This window comes from Haliotis rubra, unplaced genomic scaffold (genome assembly GCF_003918875.1).
Source record: "Haliotis rubra isolate DU_JTF1 unplaced genomic scaffold, ASM391887v1 Scf119, whole genome shotgun sequence".
In the NCBI taxonomy this organism is placed as follows: domain Eukaryota; kingdom Metazoa; phylum Mollusca; class Gastropoda; order Lepetellida; family Haliotidae; genus Haliotis; species Haliotis rubra.
Genome location: NW_025765103.1, coordinates 1,241,800 through 1,263,803, shown reverse-complemented (window position 1 = coordinate 1,263,803; position 22,004 = coordinate 1,241,800). Strand labels below are relative to the sequence as shown.

General features: G+C 41.8%; 1 protein-coding gene across 1 annotated transcript in view; it reads left to right on the top strand.

Annotated features, from left to right (window-relative positions):
- The first annotated feature begins 2,357 nt into the window (after positions 1-2,357).
- LOC124260551 (DNA repair protein RAD51 homolog 2-like) overlaps positions 2,358-22,004 on the top strand; it is a 48,406-nt gene continuing 28,759 nt past the window's right edge. The window contains exons 1-7 of the mRNA XM_046694877.1: positions 2,358-2,738; positions 2,812-2,915; positions 3,483-3,596; positions 4,671-4,784; positions 6,026-6,153; positions 6,867-6,986; positions 14,181-14,364. Coding sequence (XP_046550833.1) covers positions 2,832-2,915; positions 3,483-3,596; positions 4,671-4,784; positions 6,026-6,153; positions 6,867-6,986; positions 14,181-14,364 — 744 coding nt within the window. The 5' untranslated portion in view covers positions 2,358-2,738; positions 2,812-2,831. The remainder of the gene's footprint in view (positions 2,739-2,811; positions 2,916-3,482; positions 3,597-4,670; positions 4,785-6,025; positions 6,154-6,866; positions 6,987-14,180; positions 14,365-22,004) is intronic.

The following is a 22,004-nucleotide window of genomic DNA, read 5'->3' as shown; positions in this document are numbered from 1 at the left end:
ACTAAATCCAATAGAAAATGTTTGGGGACTTATGAAGGAAAGTGTCAATAAGAAAAATCTGACAAATATTGCTGAAATGAAAGAAGAGGTGGTCCGATACTGGGACAGCATGGACCACGACTTTCTAACTTCTTTGAGCAGTAGTATGCCCCGCCGCATTGAAGCCTCGCATTGCTGCCCATGGTGACTTGACAAAAATACTAACTGTTCACCTGTCTTTCAATCTGGAGTTATGTTCTGCTAATATTCACATTAATACGTGAGTAAAAGTGAAAAAGATATACAAAATTACAATCTTTAAATTCTCAATAATTTCTGGTTGTACTGTATAATGCGTTGTTTATGAACCTTTCTTTGATCAGATTAGCCAGATATTGACAGGTTAACAGACAAACTCTCCCAAGGCAATGTTCTGGTGAAAATGGAAGTTAGAAAGCCGTCTGCTTTCACTGCCTTTAAGACTTTGCATTCCAATATTGATTATCAACTAACCTTACGTTACCAAAAAAGGCCACATAATTAATTGTCGCTGTAATATGTCACTGAAAGTAGTGAGTGAGTTTATTTAGTTTTACGCCGCTTTTAGCAATATTCCAGCAATATCACGGCGGGAGACTTCACACATTGTGCCCATGTGGGGAATTGAGGCCCGGGTCTTCGGCGTGACGAGCGAACGCTTGAACCACTAGGCTACCCCACCGCCCCATAATGAAAACAAAATTGCTGACGAGTATCATTACCTGTCAGTATGTCCTTGTGTCATAACTTGCGGGGCGGTGGGGTAACCTAGGGGTTGAAGCGTTCGCTTGTCACGCTGAAGACCTGGGTTCAATTTACCCACATGGGTACATTGTGTGAAGCCCATTTCTAGGCTATACTGCTGCAATATTGCTAAATGCGGCGTAAAATTGAACTCACTCATTCAGAACTTGCCTCAAATATATAAGTGTCAGGAGGATGTAGCATTTATGTAATATTGTCTCGATGTGTCCTTAAATACTGAGTGTTTTATTAAAATAGGGAAATTGACACAGTTTGTAAAAGAAATACAGACACCTTGAACTAAATGTATGGGTGTTGTAGCTGCAGCATCTGACGCTCGTCTCTCTTGTCACATCGCCTCTGTGCACCTTCACATTCATATCCATTGTTGTTGATTCTCAAATACTGAATATTTTATAACAGTTGCATGCCTCGGTCACTCCTTCAACCCAAAATGATCATTGTTAACAAGCACAAACATTCTCCTGTTTCATGTCAAATCATTTTCGTATTTTGAGGGATTAACAGTTATATATGCGTACATTGAGGAATAGTGCATGCTTTGTGGTGAGAATATCTGGGAAAAATTGTCTGTGTCGTGTACTAGTGAGTGAGTGAGTGTGTTTAGTTTTACGCCGCACTCAGCAATATTCCAGCTATATGGCGGCGGTCTGTAAATAATCGAGTCTGGACCAGACAATCCGGGGATCAACAGCATGAGCATCGATCTGCGCAATTGGGAACCGATGACATGTGTCAACCAAGTCAGCGAGCCTGACCACCCGATCCCGTTAGTCGCCTCTTACGACAAGCATAGTAAAATGAAAATTATTGTGTATTTCCCATATTCCTCTTGCTGCATATTACAATAGCATTGTTTCATGGGTGAGTCAACAAATGACAGGCTGCTGGTGTGTGTAGAGGTGACATTTAGTCCACAGTATCAATCACTCAATAAATCAGTCAATCACCATGTCATAAAACTGATAACACAACATAATATATGTAAATATAATGTACATTAATCTATACATGCAACACGTACAGCTACACATAACTAGTTCCTTAATTATTACTTATTATTATTATTATTATTATTATTATTAATACCTATTTGTACAACTGATCATATGGATGATAAAGATCAACCTAAATGATCATAGGTGTGACACCTGAATCACACGGAGATAATTACATACAGAAAGTTTATATGATCATAGGTGTGATACCTGAATCACACGGAGATAATTACATACAGAAAGTTTATATGATCATAGGTGTGATACCTGAATCACACGGAGATAATTACATACATAAAGTTTATATGATCATAGGTGTGATACCTGAATCACACGGAGATAATTACATACAGAAAGAAGTGATAAATGATGTGGAGAGAGAATGTGGGTGACACAGCAGCGTGTCTAGAAACCCACAGAAAAGTTCGGGATTATCACATTCCTTAGACTAACAACTAGTCTCTGAAATGAACATATTTTACAAAAAAAGCTCATAGTAAAAAGAATAAAATATAATAAAAAGGAGCCCTGAGACTTTCTTCATTTTCAGAAGCTCTAGACTTGTCACATTTTCTAGACTTGCGTGGGCTCTGTTCCAGCTGCTTGGGTAATTAACCTAAGCACACACAACTAATGCAACAACTAATCGAAATATAACAACTTGAGATGATAAAACAAAATTTGGGGTCGTTTCACACTGTTGGCCTCACAATGTCTTGACAGTGTTGGATTTGAATTGTTTCCTGTACAATTTGTATATCTATATTATTTTATTCTTTCCAATTGTTATGAAAAGTAGATGTAATATAAAAAACAACAACAAGGCAATCAACATTCATAATATGATGGACGTTGGGTTCGAACATATTTCAGCATCTCTGAACTAAAGCTATTTCTGTGAGAGGTCATGACAAACGAGCATTTGAGTTACTTCCCTTGGAGAGTTTCCCGCTAGATTTGAAGCATCCTGGTTCCCGGGCCTCTCATTGGTCTATACAAACCAATGAGAGGCCCGGGAACCAGGATGGATTCGAAGATGTTGTGATAGCGATGTCTTCTAAACGATTGAAGCGACTTAATCTACCAAAGGAAGCACTTGAAAAACTTACACAGCATAATATTGGATCGTGTCGTGTAGGTGAAGCACCTGTCAGTACGCGTTCAGTATCACGTAAAGAAAATGAGAGCAGATTATTAATAAAGGGGGCGTAAGGATTTTATGGTGCTTTAACTATATTTAAGATAAACTCTTTGATTTTCTTTAACATAAATAACAAAAGTCCCTTTGACCACATATTGTAATTTCATTGTGTCATTTTGGTAAGACTTCCGCCCTTATCCGCCCTAAATTTTAACGATGAGGAAAGATTTTTTTGAGTGGCATTTTCAGAAGTTATGTCTTTCAGTATGTTCAGATACAATTAAAGAAACATGTTAAAACTCATCCTTATCAGATGAGGAATATATTTTCAGGTGATATTATTTGACTAGAATGAAATTTAAGGGGGGATACGGGCGGAAGTCTTTCCATCATTTTAAGTGAATCATAACAGGTTTCCTTTCAGGAACCTCAGTTAACTTGGTTCTGAAGCAGATAATCAAGACCCACATTAGAGTTGTGGTAGTTTCCACCAGAGCAAGCTTTAGAAGTAATGATGCTGGTAAAGGTTGTACAGTTTTCAGGATTTTAAAATCTTTCAGGACGTCTTGTCACGATCGACACTGGAGTTGTTGAAACTGACGGGATGTGGCTACCTCACAGTTACAGACATCATCGACCAGTGCTGCCAGGCTTGCATACCCCCACCTGTCACGGTCAGTCCATCAAGCACTGAGCTCCTCAAACACAATGCACCTCAAACACAGGGCTCTTCAAACACAAGTCATCTCAAACACAGGGCACATCAAACACACAGCTCCTCAAACACAGAGCTCCTCAAACACAAGGCTCTTCAAACACAAGGCTCCTCAAACACAGGGCTCTTCAAACACAGAGCTCCTCAAAACAGGGCTCCTCAAACACAAGGCTCCTCAAACACAGGGCTCTTCAAACACAAGTCATCTCAAACACAGAGCTCTCTCAAAGCTCCTCACACAGCTCCTCAAACACAGAGCTCAAACCTCTCCTCACACAGAGCTCCTCAAACACAGAGCTCCTCAAACACAGAGCTCCTCAAACACAGGGCTCCTGAAACACAAGGCTCCTCAAACACAGGGCTCCTCAAACACAGGGCTCCTCAAACACAAGGCTCTTCAAACACAGGGCTCTTCAAACACAAGTCATCTCAAACATGTCACCCCAAACAGTGCTCCTCAAACAGGGCTTCATAAACACAAGGCTCCTCAAACACAAGTCACCTCAAACAGGGCTCCTCAAACACAAGTCACCTCAAACACAGGGCTCCTCAAACACAAGTCACTTCGTTTGGGTTTTAATAATTTTTATCCCACAGATTTGTGTAATGGCGGGATATGGTGATCGATAGTCCATCGGTCTATTTCAAAATCTGCTGTCTGTTTCCAATTTATGTTTTTTGGAAAAAATATTTTGTTATTATGACAAGTTGGACTTTAGGGACAGTTCATAATATATGGCTATGGGGGTGCTGATGATTTTTATGGAGAAGGTTGTACAATGTGAACGACACCCCCCCTAAAATTTATGTACAAAATAAGTGACCCCCTGCATGTCATGTACAAAATCAATTACCCCCCCTTCCCTACCCATAATTTCTATGCATAATTTTAAGCATATTTTTATGTACAACAGTCCAAGGGGAAATATCATCTCCTGATTTTTGTGTCAGGTGTCATAAATAGCTTTACTGGACTTAACATTGAAAAACAGCAAAATGATGTTAATCACACTTTTTAGATGATGTTTAACAGGGGCTTCAACTATTGCATGGCCGCAGTGAGAGCAAATCTGCCTTTCTTCCCACAACTTTAGCCGACCTGGACAAGGTTCTACATGGGGGGCTGCCAGCAGGAACTATCACAGAGGTGAGGTGATCAAGGGGAGGTAACTCTTTTCCAGAGGTCAGTTGTTTTTATTGGAGATAATAGTATTTTGTTTTGTTGTGTGAATTTGATTAGATTCAATTTAAAACTAAAGAACACCTTTGAAAATGGAAGTCCGAATTATGACAGATTCCGCAAAGTGTTAACAAGTTGAAAACGTGATCTTTTTGTGTCATAAAGTGTTTGGATATGTTTGTATGATGACAAGATAGTATGAATTACCAACAATTTTCAAATTTTATGAGAATCTACACTGAAATCTGAAAGATTATAGTAATGAAGTTCATTAATCATAAAATTTGTCGTTAGTCATCGAAACTGGGTAAGTACCCCGGTAGGTATCGACAGTTTAGTCATTCTTGTCCTGACGTAGATGTTTTTAGTCCCAGCCCACTTAGACACCATGTCACAATTTCTGCAGGCATGATAAAAACATGGAATATCATGTGACTCCAATTCATTTGGCCTTCTGCAGGTGTGGAAATAACCCATTGCCCGATGTTTAGTCCACTGTGTTTTTCTGTCGGGCTGGCAAATTTGTGTATGAAGCTGTATCCGTGTCCAGTTGACTTTCCAACGTTAATTAAGTTGCTTATTTAAAAAATCAACAACAAAATCGGACGGTATTGTGGAAAAATTATCAGGGCAAGTGATTTTACATGTGCCACTGTGCCGGAGTACACTAGCAATATTAAAGTTATTTCCACCCCTGCTTCTGGCTGTATGAAGGCCCAGTTCAACATCATGTTGCTGGACCTTCAGGCTGTGGGAAGACCTCCAGTTCAGCATCATGTCAATCTACTGACTGATTCCTGTTTTTCAGATTGCTGGACCTTCAGGCTGTGGGAAGACCCAGTTCAGCATCATGTCAAGGTGGAAGGTGGGACTGAGACCCAGTTCGAACTGGATTCCTTCATGTGGGAAGACCCAGTTCAACATCATCATGTCAAGTGGAAGGTCGGCTCAATCTCTGACTGACTGATTCCTGTTTTTCAAGTGGAAGGTCGGCTCAATCTACTGACTGATTCCTGTTTTCGAGATTGCTGGACCTTCAGGCTGTGGGAAGACCCAGTTCAACATCATGTCGAGCGGAAGGTCGGCTCAATCTACTGACTGATTCCTGTTTTCCAGATCGCAGGACCTTCAGGCTGTGGGAAGACCCAGTTCAGCATCATGTCAAGTGGAAGGTCGGCTCAATCTACTGACTGATTCCTGTTTTTCAGATTGCTGGACCTTCAGGCTGTGGGAAGACCCAGTTCAGCATCATGTTGAGCGTTCTGTCAGCCATGTCAGGGGATACAGACACATCAGTCATCTACATTGACACTGAAGGGGCTTTTAGCGCTGAGAGGTTTGTTTCTTGTCATGTCAGTTCACAAAGATTTACAAGTCTACACAAGACCTCCATCCAGTCCTGTCAAGAACACCTGTTTAGTGTACTGCGACGATCCATAGTTCATGATGTATGCAGTCAAATTGATTTAAGGACGGGGAAACTGATTGCAAATGTGTTGGAAATCATATTGTTCAGAATGCCCCCAGTCTAACTTACATGTTTCAGTGGTTATTGAACTGAAGTCATGACAGTCTGTAGCTCGTTCGTAGCTCTGAAGGTAAACCAGTTCCCAGAGAACATGGTGTCTGCAAACACAAGGCACAACTATAGTTTGGCATGAAATGCATGTGGACCCGCTTTTTTGTAAATATCTCTTCATCCAATGACCCAATCGATCTCAAACTGTGCAAGTGGATGTTTTGTCAGACAACCTAATCACATTGTAAATCACCGATTTTATGCATTTGTATTAAAGAATCTGTCTATGTAACTGTCTAAAAATTGTGAAAAATAAACCAACAAAATAAACAGCAGAACGCAAAGACTGCTGGCAGAGGGAGGGAGCCAATGACCTGTAACAGCAGCAAAGAACCGCTGTTACAGGTCATTGGTCCCATGCATTTCATGCCAAACTATAGTTGACATTTCTGCATATAAGAGGTAAGGCAGAAAAATTGAAAGGTAATTTAGTATATCGCTTTCATGCCAAACTATAGTTGACATTTCAGACTGGTAGAAGTAGCAAGATCGAAATTTCCCTCACATTTTCAAAGCGAGCATGACATTGTGGATGTTGCAAGTCGGGTGCATGTTGACTCAATTCAGTCATGCACCAGCCTGATGAAAAGGTTGGTTCACTTATTCCATTTGCAAACAAATTTTACATTTTAACAGGCAGTTTTATGGCTGCCATGTTTTACCAAAGGTATTGAAATTATGCTGTATTTCGGGAATGAACAAACTGATGAAGAGGGTTCTGGATGCTAAACCGTTAAAGTTTGGAACAGCCAGTTGACTTATGTATTTCACATTGTTTTTTAATCATTCAAAGCAACATTTGGATATAAATCCAAGTACCTTTATCCGGCAACTGTACTGAAATGTAAATGACAAAATATATGAATTACATATGTCAACTCTACAAGCTGTGCATTTGCACAGAATGAACAAAATATTCCTTGATGGCTCTGATGCTAGTCTGCAGGCACAGTTTATGACTTGTCTTGTCTTAAAAGACCCTTGAAGATCCAGGTTAGCTACAGAATTGGTCTTCAGTAACTCATGCTTGTCGTAAGAGGCAACTAACGGGATCAGGTGACCAGGCTCACTGACTTGGTTGACACATGTCATCATAAGCCAATTATGTATATCCATGCTCATGATGTTGATCACTGGATTGTCTGGTCCAGACTCAATTATTTACAGATATAGCTGGAATAAAACAAACGTTAAGCAAACAGCAGCATTAAACAAACCGTACCTGGCCTTAAAGTGAATATTGAAAAAACAAAGGCTATTTGGATAGGCTCTGTGGTGGGTAAAGATTTAAGAATATGCCACAGTGTTCTGCTCTCTCCTGCTCTGCCCAACTGTACCCTGTGTTCTGCTCTCTCCTGCTCTGCCCAACTGTACCCAGTGTTCTCTCTCCTGCTCTGCCCAACTGTACCCAGTGTTCTGCTCTCTCCTGCTCTGCCCCACTGTACCCAATGTTCTCTCTCCTGCTCTGCCCAACTGTACCCAGTGTTCTGCTCTCTCCTGCTCTGCCTCACTGTACCCTGTGTTCTGCTCTCTCCTGCTCTGCCCCACTGTACCCAGTGTTCTGCTCTCTCCTGCTCTGCCCAACTGTACCCAGTGTTCTGCTTTCTCCTGCTCTGCCCAACTGTACCCAGTGTTCTCTCTCCTGCTCTGCCCCACTGTACCCAGTGTTGTGCTCTCTCCTGCTCTGCCCAAGTGTACCCAGTGTCCTGCTTTCTCCTGCTCTGCCCCACTGTACCCAGTGTTCTGCTTCCTCCTGCTCTGCCCAACTGTACCCAGTGTTCTGCTTTCTCCTGCTCTGCCCAACTGTACCCAGTGTTCTGCTTCTCCTGCTCTGCCCCACTGTACCCAGTGTTCTGCTCTCTCCTGCTCTGCCCAACTGTACCCAGTGTTCTGCTCTCTCCTGCTCTGCCCCACTGTACCCAGTGTTCTGCTCTCTCCTGCTCTGCCCAACTGTACCCAGTGTTCTGCTCTCTCCTGCTCTGCCCAACTGTACCCAGTGTTCTGCTTCCTCCTGCTCTGCCCCACTGTACCCAGTGTTCTGCTCTCTCCTGCTCTGCCCAACTGTACCCAGTGTTGTCCTGCTCTGCCCCACTGTACCCAGTGTTCTGCTCTCCTCCTGCCTGCCCCACTGTACCCAGTGTTCTGCTCTCTCCTGCTCTGCCCCACTGTACCCAGTGTTCTGCTTTCTCCCCTCTGCCCAACTGTACCCAGTGCTCTCTCCTGCTCTGCCGAACTGTACCCAGTGTTGTGCTCTCTCCTGCTCTGCCTCACTGTACCCTGTGTTCTGCTCTTTCCTGCTCTGCCTCACTGAACCCTGTGTTCGGCTTCCTCCTGCTCTGCCGAACTGTACCCAGTGTTCTGCTTCCTCCTGCTCTGCCCAACTGTACCCTGTGTTCTGCTCTCTCTCTGCTCTGCCCAACTACCCAGTGTTCTCTCTCCTTCTGCCCCCACTGTACCCAGTGTTCAGCTCTCTCTCCTGCCCTGCCCCACTGTACCCAATGTGTTCTGCTCTGCTTCCCACTGTACCCAGTGTTCTGCTCTCTCTCCTGCTCTGCCCCAACTGTACCCAGTGTTCTGCTCTCTCCTGCTCTGCCACTGCCCCACTCCTGCTCTACTGTACCCAGTGTTCTGCTCTCTCCTGCTCTGCCCCACTGTACCCAGTGTTCTGCTCTCTCCTGCTCTGCCCAACTGTACCCAGTGTACTGCTTCAGTGTTCCTGCCCAACTCTCCTGCTCTGCCCCCACACTGTAACCAGTGTGTTCTGCTCTGCCCCACTAACCCTGCTTCTCCTGCCCAACTGTACCCAGTGTTCTGCTCTCCTGCTCTGCCTCTGCTCCTCCTGCTCTGCCCAACTGTACACAGTGTGTTCTCCTGCTCTGCCCCACTGTAACCAGTGTTCTGCTTCCCTCCTGCTCTGCCCAACTGTACCCAGTGTGTTCTCTCCTGCTCTGCCCCACTGTACCCAGTGTTCTCTCTCCTGCTCTGCCCCACTGTGCCCAGTGTTCTGCTCTCTCCTGCTCTGCCCAACTGTACCCTCTCTCCTGCTCTGCCCCACTGTGCCCAGTGTTCTGCTCTCTCCTGCTCTGCCCAACTGTACCCAGTGTTCTGCTTTCTCCTGCTCTGCCCAACTGTACCCAGTGTTCTCTCTCCTGCTCTGCCCCACTGTACCCAGTGTTCTGCTTCCTCCTGCTCTGCCCCACTGTACCCAGTGTTCTGCTCTCTCCTGCTCTGCCCAACTGTACCCAGTGTTCTCTCTCCTGCTCTGCCCAACTGTACCCAGTGTTCTCTCTCCTGCTCTGCCCCACCGTACCCAGTGATCTGCTTCCTCCTGCTCTGCCCAACTGTACCCAGTGTTCTGCTTTCTCCTGCTCTGCCCAACTGTACCCAGTGTTCTCTCTCTCCTGCTCTGCCCAACTGTACCCAGTGTTCTCTCTCCTGCTCTGCCCCGATGTGCCCAGTGTTCTGCTCTCTCCTGCTCTGCCCAACTGTACCCAGTGTTTTCTCTCCTGCTCTGCCCAACTGTACCCAGTGTTCTCTCTCCTGCTCTGCCTCACTGTACCCTGTGTTCTGCTCTCTCCTGCTCTGCCCAACTGTACCCAGTGTTCTCTCTCCTGCTCTGCCCAACTGTATCCTGTGTTCTGCTTCCTCCTGCTCTGCCCAACTGTACCCAGTGTTCTGCTCTCTCCTGCTCTGCCCCACTGTACCCAGTGTCCCTGTCTCCTACCCCAGTCACTCTGGCTGCCCCCTACAACACTGTATTGTTATCTGATTCCCTGTCTTCTACCCCAGTCACTCTGGCTCCACCCTACAACACTGTATTGTTATCTGATTCCCTGTCTTCTACCCCAGTCACTCTGGCTGCCCCCTACAACACTGTATTGTTATCTGATTCCCTGTGTTCTACCCCAGTCACTCTGGCTCCACCCTACAACACTGTATTGTTATCTGATTCCCTGTGTTCTACCCCAGTCACTCTGGCTCCACCCTACAACACTGTATTTACACCATTGTTCCTCCATGCTGTCCGGCACTCCAATATACTTCACCAACAAACACAGAATGTTTGACAATGATATCATACACATTCTTTGGTAATTTTGTTGCTTGTTTTTTCTCCAAGAAAATATTAAGCATTGTTTTAATGTTGTTATGTTGTGTGCTTGAAAGCCTCTGATTATTGTATGGAAGAATATGTATGACCATGGAAGCATCAGAGGAGGAGAATCAGAGATCATACATCGGTGGCAGGTGTTGTGCAGGTGCCCCTCCTGCTTACAGTGTTAAACACACTGCCACACCAGACACATTTCCACCACAGTTTGGATATTTATGGACTTGTTTTACTGGATAATTGCCTGTTTATATCTGTCTTGGAACTCCCTGTTAGAGTTGGGTCACATCTGTGTTACTCTGCACAAGAGGGGGATTGTTTCCCCCTTGGTTCTCACAAACTATCTCATTCAGTTTTATAAAGTTGCTCAGAGCTTATTGGACACCAGTTTCTTATTGTAAAGATAATGATTACTGGGTTGATAATTTGGGGATGAGGATGTTGCCGTTGTGTCTTTGATAGCAAATAATATTATTAATAATAATAATGCACATATAGAGTGCCTAATGTCAAACCAGTGCTGCTCAGAGGCGCTTCATCACAGAGTTGACTTATCCACAAACATTATGTCTTCAGTCACACGGGCCATTGTCCTAGCTGTATTAAAATACCATTAGGGCTTTATAGATCAATCTGTATTAATTATGATCTGTATTAATAATCACTCCAGTCAGCTGCCATTGAATCATTTAGAAAACTTATTGGCATATATCGATTTTTGGTTGCCTGACTGAAATTTGGTATGTGATTTTGCAGTGGACATAAATGTAATTGTAACCTTTCTTTGACCCCAATTTGTTCTGATATTCAATATGGCCACCAGGGCGGCCAGGCAAGTTCTGAAAGTCAATTAAACATTATGACAGGATCATTTGATGTACTTACTTCTTACTTCTCTAAATCAGACCAGAAGTAAACATGTTGCACGTTTGGGCTTCAGCAACTTATCAGAACTTATGGCAACAAGCTCTGTATGATTTCACGAGGAAACGTTGTTTGTTAGGAAAACTGGATTATGTGACGTGTGAGATATAAAAATGCTTTTAAAGAAAAGTACATGTATATCAACTTTCTGTGACAGTTGTACAAACAGTGGGTTGAGAGAAATGTACGTTGTGTAAACAATCATCAGCATTATTGCCCGTCTCTGACGAGGGGTGATACAGTTGCCATAACGGTGCAATCGCTCGCCACCGATCCGGAACAAACTGTTAATTTTCCACCTCACCTCTCACTGATAAGCGGTGATGAATATGTGTTAAACTCATACATATTAATTTTAAGAGAGGAGTTGACGCTTTCTACACATGGTCAGACTCGATGAATCCTTGAAGCTATGTGTCCTGATGTGAAAGATTGACTCTCAACTTCCACGATGAGCTCAGGACTTGGTTTGTTATGAGATTTCTGAAATGAGGCATTTTATTCTCCGATTTGCTTTCTTATCATAAGCTCAATCTAACCCACATTTTTACCATAGAGCTTCAAGTAAATTTGGCTTGTGAAACTGCTGGGTAAAGTAGCCGTTGAATTAAAGAAAAATCTAAACTGCGGAAAATATGTTGCTATGAGTTGGTTTAGTGATTAAGCATCGTATTGCTTTTTAATTCTTGCCCTCAGGTTAGTGTGCCTTCATTGCTCACTCACTCGCTCACTCTCTAGAACAGATTATTTATTGTTATTACATATGATAAGTGTGTTTACAATCTCAGTTTATGTGAAACTTTTGAATTAAAGTTAATTATGTGTTTTCTAATTGTGTTCATTACAGCTGATTATTTTATTTTTAGAAAATAATCCCGAAAAGTAAGTGAGCCAGCATAATGTACAAAAAGTTCAACTTCAAATATAAACCACTCATGAAATACCAATTTCTCACAGAGAAAAAAGGATTATTCTTTGACAGCACCCCTAATCAGGAAGGTGTATAAATGTCTATATTCCCCGTCTCTCCAATCTGCAGGATGATAACCCAAGACTCACCACAGTAGCATCTCTCCACCACTTACCTACCTATGTTTACACTCCACGCCCTAGCGTGTACCTGCCCCCTGATAAGCTGCTATTTTGGCCCCTACCACAAGGGGGCCAGTGTGGAAGAGGAGTGGTATTCCACAGGTATCTGTATCAGACAGGTATCACCAACGGCTTCTGGCGGACCACCACCATGGAATGATGAGTGAAGCTTTGCAAAACCGATCTTATGAACCTGATTTCCCTGACTACTTTGATTACCTGTTCTCTGATCCCTCATCTTGAGACAGCATTCATATCTCTATTTACCTTATTTGTGCCATGTTTGAATCTGATTTATAAACTTTCCCCATGAGATACTCCATGTGGTTTAATGTAAATGAAGATGTAGAGAAGTGTGCAACCCCTTCCACCCTGTTGGTGTACGTTGGTGCTGGTCTTGTTGTTTTTATTAAGTAGACAAAATATAAACAACTGGTTGTCATGACTACAGCATGTTTGCTGTATTTTGTCTTCACGATTGTGTGCAGCTGATGAAGACCATGACTGATATCACAGGGTTCGAAATACCTCATATATTAGCATGCCATGGCACAGTAAATATTGAAATGGCATGGATAAAAAAGGTTCTTAAGGCACGCCTAAAGTTTTAGAGACACTTCTAGTCATTTAATCCCCAAAACAAAACACTTACACAAATGACAAACAGGCAAAAACATTTATTGACTTTATCTCCCAGAAAATCACTGGAATTATGATGGATGATGTAAAAAAAAATTGTTTTTCCATTTAGAGTGATGGGAGTACTGATAGTTTGGTTATTAAAGAGGTAATTGAGTATGATTGATATATTGAACAAGTGAACCTGTCACCAAATTCTTAGCCATTAAAGGTGTTGGGAAAGTAGAACAAATGAAGCTTAAGAAAGCCATCTTAAACAGAAGAAGACATATCAGTGATAACAGAAAACAGGTTCAAATGATCATCATCATTGCTACAGTCATTTATTCTGAAAAATGTGGGAACACTTGATTTCTGAAAGGCACATTTAAGATCCTGTCCTGGTGCCCTAAGGCACACTTAGAAAAAAATGTATTTCTATCCCGGCATCAACAAATAGGCCACTGGTCAGGTAGTGGGAGGCAGATATATAAAGTAGTGGAATCTATACAGAGAAAGTGGTATCCCTGTATAATGATTGTTAGATGTTGTATAACAACAACAGGAAGTAGTAAATAATGCCCTTATTGTCACCTGAAGCAGCATTTAATTCAAAACAAGAAAGAAACTGAAGAACTGGTTGTTCGTGAAGGGAGTAAATATATATATACATGGAAAAATGTAAATACCTTACTGGTGATAACATGTGATGCACAGTGGCTGAGGAAATGATTTAAAGCGACCATCTTGGATTCACTGCATAATCCATCTGTGTGTTTCCAGCTTTGAATATTGCTAGAAACAGCAAACCTACCTACCTACCTACCTACCTACCTCACTACCTCACTCACTAACTCACTCACTCACTCTCACTCTGTCTCACTCACTCACTCACTCACTCACTCACCAACCAGAAGATTGATCCAAGCCCGGTGATATGACCAGGACGTGGGAATGTACTTATACAGATATATTTATTTAATATCAATTTGTGATATTTGTATTTTTGCCATGATTAATAAGTTCAAACTTATTGCAGGTTGAAAAGTTTGGAGGAAGACATTATCACTAAGAAAGTTAAACTGATCGTGGTGGACTCAATAGCCTCCCTTGTGCGGAAGGAATTCAGTACATCCATTGGACGGAATCTGACAGACCGCACCAACTTCCTGTCACAGGAGGCAGCCATCTTGAAATATGTGGCAGAGGTTTTCTCCATCCCAGTGAGTAGAAGGAGTCATCTCAATCTGTTGAAGTTGTTGTCACACATGCTTGAGGAGCAAAGGATCTGACAAATAAAAAGGGTTTTGTAGTTTAGAATATTTCAATCCCAAATCAAAGTAAGCATAGTTCTACAAGTCAAACTTGAAACAAACTGGTAGGTTAATCTGAAATTGCATGTACTTATATATGTGGTACAAATGGCAAGGTCATAGGTGGTATATAGGGTATGTTTAGAAACAAAAAAAATATATTAAAATCTTTTAACCTGCGATCTCCTGGCTTGTAATAGGAATACATTTGAAAGTATACTGTCAGGTCTTACTGTTGCATAAAAGATCAACCCAGAAAGTGTTGTTCGATGGTGATATGCTGTGGTTATCACTGTTGTCATCTGGACCTTCAGTGCCAGTGTTGCAGTAGTTTACAGCTTGATGAGTTTCAAGTGTATCCTCCTGACAGTTGACATGCTCACATGTGTAATCGACTCGCATTGCAACATGGAAACATGATTCTTTATATTGATAAAGAACAATCGAAAACTCACCATTAGATTTTCCTTCAACAGAATCTATCTAAAATGTTGCATGAATATCTGTAATAACAGTCTGTCATTCACAAGCTTAACTCCACCCATAGAAATGAGTGGCAATGTCCATCAAGATTTTATCATTTATGCTAATGTCTGTGAGATACCAAGTTGTCATGGGCGATATTATTGTATATCTACATGGGTGTTATTGACACGTATGTCTGCATGGTGTTGATAAATACTGATATGTGTGTGTCACTGATGTCAAGACCACAGTGACCCTGCTATCACAAAACAAGGCAAATTTGAAATCACCTTCAAATACATGTGTGCCATGAAGTTTTGACTATTTGTTTAACACTGGTTTAAAATACCAAATAGACCAGTGGCAGTTAAACATATTGAAACCCCCCCCAAAAATACAAATGCCAAGTGAAGATGAGTTTATGTGATTCAACATATTCTAGCTGAAACCATTGTCTGCAGCACTGTAGTGCTTGATGGGCAGCTATGCTTGATATCATGGTACACAGCTCGGCCTCACATTGGAAACACACATTCTTCAAGTTGATGGGTATGATCAACATGTTGGGATCGGTCATTGGTATCTGTAACCACAAAGTAGACTACAGTGTGGGATGTCAGGATGTATCGAATCTCATGATGATGATGAGGAGGCCGAAGTCTTGGAGTTTGAACTAGCAGGGTTTTTGTATTTTATAATTCTATAATTCAGAGGTATTTTAACATTTCATGCAATGCAGTACTATATAAAGGCATTTTTTGGTGCTGTTATCACTACAAGTTTACAAGCTAAAGTATTGGGAATGTTTTAGTCCAGTTTCGGAAGACAACTTCATTCACCTAAAGAGAGGCATAAAATACATCTCTACTTCTATAGAATAATGTTTGTAACATATGTTACTTCGCCGGAATTTGCAGTGGCTGAGCGGGTTAGGCGGCTGACTTTGTGTGCTGGCAATTAGGTGCCTGACTCTGAGGGTGTGGGTTCGAATCCCGGATGGGAATTAACCCCAAAAGTACTAGAATTTGTACTTTACTAAGAAAGTGTAATCCCAAATATGACATATGTTGCATTTGACCACTTTCTAAATGGCATTGTGTAATCATAGCGATAATGTTTGTACTGCAGACATAATTATTATGTCGGCATTCTGGTGTGACAGACATGGTTGTGTTATCTGTGCTGCACCTCTCGGCCCCAGACCTACCTACATATATATCTATATACCACAGTAATCAGGCCTGCTTCCAGGCCGCAATCAACATACGATGTTTACATGCTGTCTGAGTAGAGGAAATCACCTCATACAGTCCGTCTGGCCATTCTGTTTCAAGTGCACAGCGTATCTGATACGTGACCGAATACTTGCAACCATTGTACTCCATTCATCGTCGTAGGGGCTGTCTCAAAACATATTTGCAGTTTTTGTGAATATATTCTGGAGTATTTGTTGTATCTCCTCCGTTTGTCTTGATGTTGATCTCTGTGTCCCCTGTGTCCTCTGTGTAAGGAACTCTTCCAAAGTATCCAACATGCGGATGTGATATTCGCTGACCATGTTCTGTATGTTATTCGGTAAACCAAGGAGAATTTCATTTTTACTGTATTTCAAAATGATCATAATCAAAATTACATTGCCGTGCCAAATTCTTTATAAAACAAACCTTTTTTTGGGCAATATTTAGAAGATTTTATTGACATCCTTCCTTTTTATTAGAACTGATATGGTTCAAATAGTCCAGTAGTGTTCCCAGAAGCATGCTCGACGTCTATAACATATGTTGTTCTGGGCCTGGAGAGCCCAACAGTCAAAAGTGTGTCTATATGCTGTGCAGAGTAGCTTCCCTTGGCTGTACCAGGATCTCCTGATCACTGGGTTTTATCCAGTATTTGCCTGTATTATGATTCGTGTTGTCAGATGTACCAGGATGTCCTGATCACAGGGTTTTATCCAGCATTTGCCTGTATTATGATTCGTGTTGTCAGATGTACCAGGATGTCCTGATCACAGGGTTTTATCCAGCATTTGCCTGTATTATGATTCATGTTGTCAGATGTACCAGGATGTCCTGATCACAGGGTTTTATCCAGCATTTGCCTGTATTATGATTCATGTCAGATGTACCAGGATCTCCTGATCACATTTTTTATCCAGCATTTGCCAGTATTAGGTGAGGTGAGGTGAAATTGGGTTTAACGTCGTGTTTGAGAATATTTCGCTCATATGACGACGTGCATGCCTGTGTGTATGTGTATGTGCGACTGCTTGTACTAGCCCAGACTGAAGCTGGTTTTATAGTGCTAGCCCACTGAGATACCATGCCACAGTGAAGCATGAATACCCCACTCAGACACATTATACTGACTCCGAGCCGACCAGTCCTTGTTGTACCCATTAATGCCGAGCGCCAGGCAGGGACCAACAAGTACCATATTTTAACGTCTTTTGGTATGACGCGGTCGGCGGGGATCGAACCTGCGACCTTCCGCTCTCCGGGCGGACACTCTAACCACTACACCATGGAGGCGGTCTGCCAGTATTATGATTCATGTTGTCATATGTACCAGGATCTCCTGATCACAGGGGCCGGTGGGGTAGTCTAGTGGTTAAAGCGTTGGCTCGTCACGCCGAAGACCCGGGTTCGAATCCCCACATGGGTACAATGACCGAAGCCCATTTCTGGTGTCCCTCGCTGTGGTATTGCTGGAATATTGCTAAAAGCGGCGTAAAACCAAACTCAGTCAGCCAGTCCTGATCACAGACCCGTGAAGGTCCGGGTTAGAATGAACCTTCAGTAATCCATGCTTGTCGTAAGAGGCGACTAACGGGATCGGGTGGTCAGGCTTGCTGGCTTGGTTGACACATGTCGTTGGTTCCCAGTTGCACAGGTCGATGCTCATGCTGTTGATCACTGGAATGCCTGGTCCAGGCTCCATTATTTACAGATCGCCGCCATATAGCTGTAATATTGCTGAGTGCAACGTAAAACTAAACTCACTCACTCACTCCTGATGACAGGGCTTTATCCAGTATTTGCCGGTATTATGATTCAGGTCGTCAGATAGGGTGAGAGCTGTAGATCAATATTTCCTGTATGACCCTTTATGTTCTTCCCAATTGAAGGTGATGTTGAATCAAAATATTGTTCAAAGCAGTGTAAAACCAACTCACTCACTAACTCATGTACTGTTTCATGCCTGAATTCATAATACAGATATAAGGGATGACATGATAGAAGAGACTGTCAGGGAATAACAATAAAATGCAGTTAATGCCATGAATATATATGTTTTGTAAAGGGATGGGTGTCTTGAGCATGTAAACATGTTGCCTGGTGATAGTAAATTACCAGTATTACCACATACCAAACTGGAGTAAATCTACATTGCCAGACTAGTACCATTACTACCAATAGTACCCGAGTACTTCAGGTGTATGCAGACAGCCTGTTTCATGACAGTGTCAATCAGTGCTTGCAGTGACGCCTGATGTTAACAATAGTTACATGGCATGGATGTTAGTTTTCCTGGATGTGAGTCAACAGGTCGACCTGCCAGCGAGATAGCCACTTGATCAGTTGCAATCAGCATTGATGTTAAAAACACACAAGTAATAACTTGATGCTAAGATCTAATGAAATTTACCAATGATATGAGAAGAAGAAACATACGTGCCAAAGTTCAACTCCCCAGTTTCAGAAGTTTTGCAAAGCATAATATGAATTTTGAGAGAATACAAGAACATGGTACAACAAGGTAAAAAATTAACATTTTCTAAAAACTACAATCTGTACAATTTACAAATAAAATGTCAAATTTCATTACATTCTGGACAAACATTGCTGAGTAATAGCCATTAACGGATTTGGCTGCAGTCATGTGATTTGTGAGAATGATCATGTGAAGTTCCCTTGATATTGGAGTTGTTCCTGTTGCGATTACTTTTGGGGTTTATTTTTACCATAATCGAAAATCAAATAAGGAAAACAATATCGAAAATTTTAAATACACCTGAAACGTGAAACATATATATGTTGAACCCCTTGACTAACTTACTCAGTTGTATTCCACTGTATGTAAAATGACCAAGTATTGTTTGTCTTGTTACAGCTGGAGAAATATCATCATTGTTTCTGTGGGCTCTGAGGAGAATATGTATTTGATGGAAAAAAGCTTAGATGACGCTTGGTTAATATTAAGTGAAAAGAACAATAATAGTAATTTTCTATTGCCCTTTTCCATGAACAGTATAAAAACGAAGACTGGGGAGAAAGGTTCAGTCGGAAGCTGATAGAAGAGGTAGGTCTTCAGAACACTTCTATTTTGGTAGTTCCAAGATTCAGAACTACAAACCTTCAGGACCCGAAAGACAACCGTTTGTTTTGACACTGTCAATATGAAAATTTAAAAATTAGAAAAACATTACTATGACAAATTCTGTTTAAAGTGGTGAATTTTGTATGGCTTTGTATCTGTACGGCTGGTGTTATTGATTAATTATGATGGAAGTGAATGTTTAATAACTGTGTCCAGTTGGTTCATCAACGCAACGCACCTGCACTGACCTATGTCTCATCCATTGTATATGACTGAGAGATGGCGGAGTATATTTCCCAACAGTTGGTGGGTGATTGTGTGGTGTGATGTCCACATTCTAGAGTGTCTGCTGGCTGACCTATCAAAGTGGTTGAAGTATCAGCCGTTATCTCACCACGTCATGACGAGACAATGGTAGATAATCAACCAGCCGGTAGATAACACAGATAATGGTGATAGTGGAGGGGACTGTAAATAGGGCAGTATATTCGTCTTTAAAGTTTTGCCATTTGGTGATGTCATGAAAGTGGCGTAGGATGACGCAGATTTAGGCCCCTTACAGGGAACAGGATGTACATTACACACTGTGCTACTTTACCACGAGTACAAAAGATCCACCTTGGAACATTCTGTTTCGCCCAGCTCAGCTCATAGTAATTCCTGTAACAATGAAATATACATCAATACATGTAGTAATTGAGCAAACTGGATACCGTAATGGAACTTATCGGATGTGTCTGAGTGACTGCATGTGTGTGACTAATTATATATATTATATATATATAAACCCCTAGGGAAGGATGAAAAATGTCCAAAAGTGTTTTAGCTGTTTTTCTGAAATATGAACATGAACAAGTCCTCGGCCCAAGCTGATAATCATTGACGTAGAAGAGATAAGAAACAGTAATGAGATTCTTGGGGCAAGGACAAGGGTTAAAGACTTTCATTATAATATGTGTTAAAGTAAAAGAATCCTACAGCATTACATATAGTACTGTACAAAATCATGGATGTTCCATTTTGGGCTGATATTATTTGGGAACCAAGTTGTATGATTATACATATTGATTTAGAAAATGATTATTATATTCACCATGGATTATGAATTTTGTGCTCAATGTGCACGTGAAGGTGGTTGGGGTAAAATTCAAAATTAAACATGATGTTTTCTTACATGTGTCATCTGTCGTGTCAGGTATTGTACGTGGTCGAAGTTGGAGCAAGACAGAGCATTGCGGCACAAGCTCTTAACATCAAAGTGCCTTTCAAATCTGAGATGAGCTTTACAAAGCCACAGGTGTTAGAGAGCGTGGATGGTTCATAATCAGATATAAACTGCATTTGCAATGTCTACTGTTATCCCATGATAGATGATACTGCATAACGTTGTTGGTGTCAAGAATGGCAGCGCAGCACCAAATTGGGCAAACTTTATGTGTATATTTAGGACTTCCTTGACAGGCGCAACAGAGTGTAACATAGACAGAATGAAAGTATTTTCACGCCATTAATGTTAGACAAACCGTTTTGGTGGGGTGGGATCACTGACTGGCTGAACACCTTCACATGTTATTGACGGACACACCCCAGTGTAGTACTACTAGTTACACACACACACACACACACCTTGAAAATGACTAAAAACCACATTGAAGTTAATGTTTTGCAATGGCATAGCCAAGGTGGGGTTCAGGGGGTTCAAACCCCATGGAACAACCCCACCCCACCCCACCACCCCCTTGAAAATTTCTGGATCTGCCTATGTTTTTTATAATACTTGATTGTATGTTAGTCAAAATGTTCACAATACAATGATATTACAAACAAGAGTCATGATACTATTATCATCACAGCACATCTCCAAAGCAAAGCAGAATTGAACTGCAGTTTGATATATATCCTCCTGATCAGGGACAGTATCTATATGTTTGTAGTCATATTTGTGAAATAATCTAAACTTAAGCTCTATGTGCCTATATTTCTTCTTGTGTCACTATCACATTGTTCCTGAAGACATTCACATTGTCTACAGTCTATTACTGCTTGTGAATGAATCAGCTTCAGCTGCTCGTCTGAGACAGAGTTGTGTCCCTTTGACCACACAATGGATGCTGGTTTCCTGACCGTTATCAGACCAGGGAGCTTGTAGTCGGCCATCATTAGTGCCGCTACCAGTTGACCAGGTGAAGTTAGGATTGTTGCATGAATGTCTGTGATGGACATTAGAAATAAAGGGCCTTTTGTTATGATAAACACAAACAAGAGTCCCAAGAATAAAATTTGCAGTCTTTGACCAGTTACCCTCAACTGATGCTAAAGGGGTCGTCAGCACAGGTACTACAGGTAAGTACCCCAGGTACGTTTTTGTATACAGAAATGTACCCTATACAAGGCAAAATACAGAAATGTACCCAGTATTCAGAATCGTACCTGGGGTACACATCTGTGGGACCTGTGCTGACAACGACCCCTTAAGCTCAATTGATGCTTTGTTTGACAAGTTTTCTCTATTGCTTGGCAAGTTAACCCTCATTAATGCTGTGTTTGACAGTTTCCTCCACCTGATGCTATGATTGACATGCTGTCTTCTACTGATGCAGTAAATGACCGATAACCCTCAAATGATACAACCCGTGAAGGTCCGGGTTAGAATATTGATCTTCAGTAACCCATGCTTGTCGTAAGAGGCGACTAACGGGATCGGGTGGTCAGGCTCGCTGACTTGGTTGACACATGTCATCGGTTCCCAATTGCGCAGATCGATGTTC